The 7,026-nt window shown below is 40.6% G+C and overlaps 1 protein-coding gene across 1 annotated transcript; it reads left to right on the forward strand.

The window, feature by feature from the left end:
* On the forward strand, nt 1-2,665 carry LOC140344838 (pancreatic lipase-related protein 2-like). The gene is made up of 6 exons (XM_072432043.1): nt 1-138; nt 256-283; nt 639-793; nt 1,228-1,353; nt 1,827-1,878; nt 2,541-2,665. Exons 1-6 carry the CDS (start codon nt 1-3, stop codon nt 2,663-2,665), a joined length of 624 nt encoding a protein of 207 aa, XP_072288144.1.
* Nucleotides 2,666-7,026: the final 4,361 nt, after the last annotated feature.

Raw genomic sequence — 7,026 nt, forward strand, 5'->3', positions numbered from 1 at the left:
ATGACCCTGAGATTCTACCCAAAGCCATTTGGCACCAACAGCAAAAGGCCAAAGTGCATGCACCCCTACCCCATTCTCATTGGCTTCCTAAGCAAAACCCTGCCCTTGGTATCCCCCCTTCGTGATGAAGCAACCAAGGTAGGTGACTATTCTGCCTATCCCTCTGCCCAGCCTGCAATTAGCAAAATACCACTAATTATCGGCAGCGGGAAGGTAAACCTCTAAAATTTGGAATTTCTTAACTGCTTGTTTTAGAGAACTCCAACGATACTAAAAAAGAAAGGTGAGACCTGGTGGGACTGAGGTCATTGGTGTTATTCTTGCACTCTTGCGGAACCAAAATATATCTGACACCTCATATGTCTCAAATTAAACATGCTTGAGTAACACTACTAGCTTCACTTTGGAGCAAACCCCCTGTCCATTCCCAGCAAGGCTTTTTGGAATTGTAACCATCAAATAAAACACTAAAACTTATGAAATTCAGATTGAAAGTAAAGGTCGGCTCAATTACTGCCCGCACCCCTGTTTCCTACAGAGGGTGCACCAAATAGATAAACCTGAAGAATTTGTTTCTTCTCATGGGATTTGGGGTACTCAGCATTCTTCTACTCATTGTCTATCTATGTCCCCTGCAGGTGCTGAGGTTTGCTACGATAGGCTTGGATGTTTCTCGGATGCTTGGCCCTATTCGGGTTCTCTTCAGAGGCCTTCTGCCAAGTTACCCTGGACCCCAGAGCAGATCAACACCCGATTCTTCCTCTATACCAGGAGCAACCAGAACAGCTACCAGGTGACCCAAATCTCTGCTGATCTGTTATGTAAACCAATCAATCCATTAGATCAACCCAAATGGATATTTGTGTTATAGGTGGAACCTGCTAGGTTTTTTCAGACCCTGACATCTTATATGTCTTGAATACTATAGAAGTGAAATCTCTGCCATAATTCTTAATGCTGCTCCAGTCCACCTTGGAATTCTGGGCTTCCTCACCTTTGGGTTTCCCAGCTCCTCCTTTCACATTCTTCATAATAAAAATACACAAAAATCTAGCAGAAATGGTGGGAGTTGTACATACCCCAGGACTCAAGGGTAAAGGGGAAGAGGGGTGAATAGTAAGTGAATAGACTCATCTATGGGCCAGGGTATTTGGAGTCCCCCACCCCCCTCCGATTAATGTATAATATACTATAATATGTATCATATTTTCTGTCTACTTTTTCGAGGTGATCAGTGCCACTAACCCCTCCACCATCTCCTCCTCCAATTTCCGCACCTCCAGGAAGACCCGCTTTGTCATCCATGGATTCACCAGCAGTGGAGAGGCTTCCTGGCTGTCCCAAACATGCAGAGTAAGTGGACCTGTCTTCACAGCCATCTCAGCCTTCTCCTAATAATGTCCCATGCATCACATGCAAAACCTCATCAAAATCGAAAATTCCCCAATTTAATATATAAGGATTACTTTTTCTTTCTTACTGTGCACTGTCTGTGACTCTATTAAGCAGAAATCCCTTTACCTTTTTATCCGCATAACTCCAAGATGGGAAATGTGGGACTTGGAAAATGGATAGGAAAAAGAGCTAAGTGCAATACCAATTTTCATTCCATTTTTTACATTTTTGGAATAGGAAAGTCTTAGAGGTTTATTTATAAATGTTTTTATCTAAGATTTGCTCAACTTTTCTAACATAAACCAATAAATCTACACACTAAAAACAATTAATTTGACTGATTATTTAAACAATGTGGGAATCTAAAAAAGTGCCAGGAAAAAAGCTAAATAAAGGAAAAATTAAAATTAACTTTCATGGTCGTTTTGAAGTTAGTCCATTCTTTTGCCAACCATGACAACTTATTTAACAAAGGCAGACATGGTTAATGTCCAGCCTGGGTGGCAACTATGGCTTCCTCCATACCATAGAGCGGTGAGTGTAGCCACCCAGGGACAGGAAGTTTAATATTAACAGCATCACCAAGAGAAAAAAAGCCTGGAAAAAACTAAGCAATTCACCACGTTTATATAGACTGGTAAGCTGCAACATATTTCAGTTTCCGGAGTTTAGATACACTGCATGTTTGTCTGGTTCACCTACCACTGGCCCCTATCTCATTGTAGCCTTGGTATAAAGTTGCACACTGAAGGGTTTCAGTTACTGACTGGTATAGTGAGTGCTCAGAGTTGAGCAAGCAAGATTTACAGAATAATAAAGATTTGCAGTTACCTCTTGTGATTGCTTTGGCATGCAGTTTTCAGTGATCACCACCCTTTCTTATAAATATCTATCATTCACCCTGTTTGAATTAGTCTGCTTTGTTAAAAAAAATTACAAATATGTTGTTTTGATTTCATATAATTGTTTCTGAGGTGTGCTGCTCTACTATCGATGGTGAAATGGCCTGAGGAAACCCTCATGGGAGGATAATGTGTCCTCAGGGGTGGGGTCTTGTAATCAGAAGCTTTAGGAAATTCTAGAGGCGGGGAGTTTTCAACTTTTAATTTACTAAATCTTGAACTGTCTGTACTGCATTCTGCCAGGTCTGGACCCTGCTGAGCCATACTTCCAGGACACACCTGCAGAGGTTAGGCTGGATTTGACAGACGCTGCATTTGTTGATGTCATCCACTCATTAGTATTAGTGGTGGTCTTGGGGTTACAGTAGGGTTATGGTAAACATACATTTCGGGTTAATATTAGGGTTAGCATTAGTCTTGGGGTTATGGTAAGGTTAGAATTGGTGTTGGCATTAGTCATGGGGTATTGTTATATTTGGTCTTCAGGGATATATTAGGGTTATCATTAGGATAAGACTCTGGGTTATTATTAAAGAATATATTTTAGGGCTACCATTATTGTTAGGGTTAGTGCGGTTAACATTTTGAGTAACACTCAGGTTCCTCATTATCTGATATAACACCCATCAGGGTTAAGGAATATTTTTTTTAATTGCACACAAACTGGTCCAGAACAATTGTTTAATGCCAGGTAGCCCTCAGCAGTCATTGATTTTTTTTCACTCTAGACATTTTGAAAACATTAGGAGAACTTTTACTACTGAATCTCTAATAAGTGTCACCTCTCGGCCCCCCAAATACAGAGCAGAGACCTGCAGACAATAATCTGTGTTTATTTTAAACTCAGTACACATTCACACTGACTTTCACTTCCAAAACAACAATCAGACTTGAGGTAAATGTGAAAGGACTTCTCCCCGGTGAATGAGTCAGAGTGTACAGCCGGCATGGTGAATATAAACTTCTCCTGCTTATCAATCATAAAAGAGCTGAACAAACAATCTTTCTGCTATCTACGTGCAGCCAGCGGCCATGGATTATCATATTTACAGGACGGGCTGCACCTGCTGGTTCTTCTGGTTTCTGTGGATGGTTTTAAAAAAATGACCCCGAGGGAGGAGGTCAGAAGTCCCACTTTACCTGGGAGGAGATTTAATGGTATGAAATTCAGGTACTGGAATCCATTATGATATACTGAATAGACAGAGGAAACCAATTCCTAGCAAATTACCAACAAATTAAGAATATTGAAGCCTTAAATGATGCCATACATTGCACATCGGTTCTAAGACATTTCCTGCTGCTTGGTAAAAAGATGCAAATATTTTGTGATGATTGCTCCAGTTTTAGCTGCATTCTAGACCCTGAACACGACAAGTTGACTTGTCCACTCGAGCACAGTGGACCAGGATTTACTTAATTTTGTCATCTATGCGTGAAGATTGCAGTCTGATAACAAGCCACGAGGGCCAGATGTTGTAACAAGAATTGAGGGTATGTTTGGGGATGGCTCGGGTCTCTTCCATTCGGGAGCTCTAGTTGAACCTCCAAAGCCATTCAGGGATAGAAGGGATGGGGTGGGATAAATGACTTCCATTGATGCTCATGAAGTAGGTAGATTAGGGGTAAAAAATGTGGCTTTGTGTAAGTTAGGTCGGGTTCAGATGAGATCTGTATTCTGATTGGTCCCGAGTCCCTTCTTTACCAGAACGTTACAACTGTGGGCCATTACCACTACATGTGAAGTGTGGAAACTGTGACTCCACTTACCCCCAACCCGCAGCATCTTTTAGAGACTTTAGGGACTTTAAGGACTATTGTGCAGTTCAGTTAGGTTTTAGGACAGCCTTCATCAACCTTTTTACCCTCAAGGAACCATTGAAATAATTTTCAGGTTGTGGTAAACCCCTACTAAAACATTTTTTCTGGGTGTCATTGGGAAGGAAACCTCTTATACCGGCATTCAATAGAATAAAAGTCCCCTTGTGGTGGTGGCCAAACTGCCACATTTACAGACACGTAAAACACTATTGAAGTCATGCAGCTGTCTCTGCAAAGTGTTGTCAACTCCAAAACTACACAAACATCATCAAATGAGAAATCAGTCAGCTACAGTTCAAGGAACCACTAGAAACCTCTGGAGGAACCCTGGATGAAAAAGACTGACATAGGCTTGTAGGGTGATTGCTAATTGGCATAATCTGGGGAGACTCAATTTATATAAATCATTAAAAACAAAATTTACCATTGTGCTGGAAAAAAAGTTCCATCACACAGAGATTATAGAACAGTCCCTACTGACAGTTGAAATGGGGTGACCCATCTCTTTATTATGGTGTTTCCCATAATGATACAAAATTAGGAAAACCGGATTTCAGGGGACCTTTTATGGATAGGATAATAATAATTGTGACCATTGCCTAAACATGGCGTGGCTGCATATGATAGGATTCGGGGATGAGATGTGGTACAAAGTTAGCAGTCGATATCATATCATAGAACAAATGGCAGTCAGCAATCCCAAATTACTGGCCATTCAGAAAAATTTCCATTGACAAAACTCTGAGTCTGAGTTTTATCAATGGGTAATGTTTTAATTGGGCAGTACAGGGAATCAAGAAAAAAAAAACACATGTAGAGATCTGGGAAAATTCATTGCAAGGTCAAGACCAACTCACCCAGGTCTTCCAGGTTCCTTTTGTTATCTGGTCATGTAGATGATAGATCCACCATCAGCCAGCCGATGCCTATACCTCCCCATGATGGAAGATTGCTGTAGGAAGGTAGGGACAGCCACACATTGGTAGGACTGCGGGTAGCATCGGGCATTATTGTTTGTCACCGTTTCATGGGTACACATGATTTTTAGACCTGATGTTTGATATATATTTACTCAACACAGTTTCATCTGAATAAAAGGCCATTATTGATATTAGCACACAGTTGTCAGATTTTCAGCTCTCACAGATGCATTCATTTACACCAAGCCACGGCCGACAACAGAACTTCTTGATTGGACGGCTGTTATTGTTACTTTATTAGAAAAACTCTCATAACCTTCCATCATACTTGGCCACGGATGATAATTACTCAATAAATGTTTGTTATTGTGCGCTTGTTTTATGTATTTGATCACATTGATTCATATTTACCTAAAGGCTTTAAAAACAGTGCAGAGGTGAGATGATGCTGTTGGGATCACTTCATCAAAATATGGCTCAAACACACCAAAATTTTGCTGCAGTAACAAAACATCCCATAATACAAATGGCACACATGAAAAATGCATTTTATTTGCAGATTGTTCACCATTGGTAAAAAAAAAATATGGAGGTTAACACAGCCTCAGAATCTGGGGGACATCCGCCATGATGGTGGAATGATTGCAGATTAAATATCTAAAGAGAAAGAAAATCCCATTATTAATGTTTTCATGTTTGTTGTCTGAAGCACAACTTGACTCATACCAAAGAGTTATTATCCATTGTGCCACACAACCCAACAAATCTGAACCAATCTCTCTCAACTGCAATTCCTAACTGTCAAACTGACAGCAATTATTTGCTGTGAAAACAGAGAATCTGATACTTTATTATAAGAAGAAGGTATTGTGAGCAAGCCCAAAAATATTTCAAATGTATCAAGCGCTCTGGTCTGTAAGAGGTGCACAAGGGTGAGGGATATTTATACCACCAGCACAACCACCAATTTAAAAACAGAGAAGTTGGGATTAGATAGATCTGAGATAAATGATAAAAGATTGAGCACAATGTTATTGGTGACACAGAGGGGAATTTTCACATTGATCCATCTTTCCCAGACTGCACCGTCACGGCAGAAACACTATAGTACAAAGTCCTTAGTAGTTCCCCAAACACAACAAACTTCACTTCTCTGGTACTTTCCACATCCATTTTGGCATCAATGAAAGTTGTGTATGTGGTGTCTTGTCTAATCAAACCATGTTAGGGTCAAAACACAAACTGAAATAAACCTGTATTCATTATTTGTTAGACAATGCTCAGATAATGGTTCACCGATGTCAATCAGTCCCAAAATGGTTCCAATCCATTTTTTACCGATGTTTGCCTGCTGTGCAGTTTCTGAGACACTTTATGCAGCAGGGGCGGTCTGCTGCTGACCTCCTTCTGGTGACTTTATTGGGAGGATTTTTGAAGTAGACCTTTTGAGGGACTTTTGAAGTGGTAATGACTGAATGGGAAACCCAGAGCCTACTGGAATACATGTGTCACATATCCCAGAAGGCGTTGGAATGCTTCTTTTGCGCATGTATTATTAAGGGCTTTCCCAAAAAAGAGTGGTGAACTCATACACAGTGGGATCAGGTGACTTAAGCAGAAGGAAGAAGATGGCGGCACCCATTGGTTCCTCTACACCAGAAAGAAGAAGAAATCCGAGACAGCATGAGACCATCTGGAATCTGGGCAGTTTCAAAGTAAAGGTGAGTGTTTTTTTTAAGAAAGCTCTGTTTAAAACCCATTGAAGGCGCAGACAGTGTGGGCCTGTGTTTTATAAATAGGAAAAAATTTAAATGGGCTGTGGAGTACATGAAGGGAACCAAGAAAACTTTAAAATACATTTAGAGATCTGGAAAAACACTCTGCAAGGTCAAGGCTGGTCTTTCCCTGAAACACCCCAAGTCTTTCATATACACAGCACTCCCCCCGGTATCTGTAGGACAGCAGCATATTTTTTTGTTTCTGTACTA

Source organism: Pyxicephalus adspersus, unplaced genomic scaffold (genome assembly GCF_032062135.1).
Source record: "Pyxicephalus adspersus unplaced genomic scaffold, UCB_Pads_2.0 Sca66, whole genome shotgun sequence".
NCBI lineage: Eukaryota > Metazoa > Chordata > Amphibia > Anura > Pyxicephalidae > Pyxicephalus > Pyxicephalus adspersus.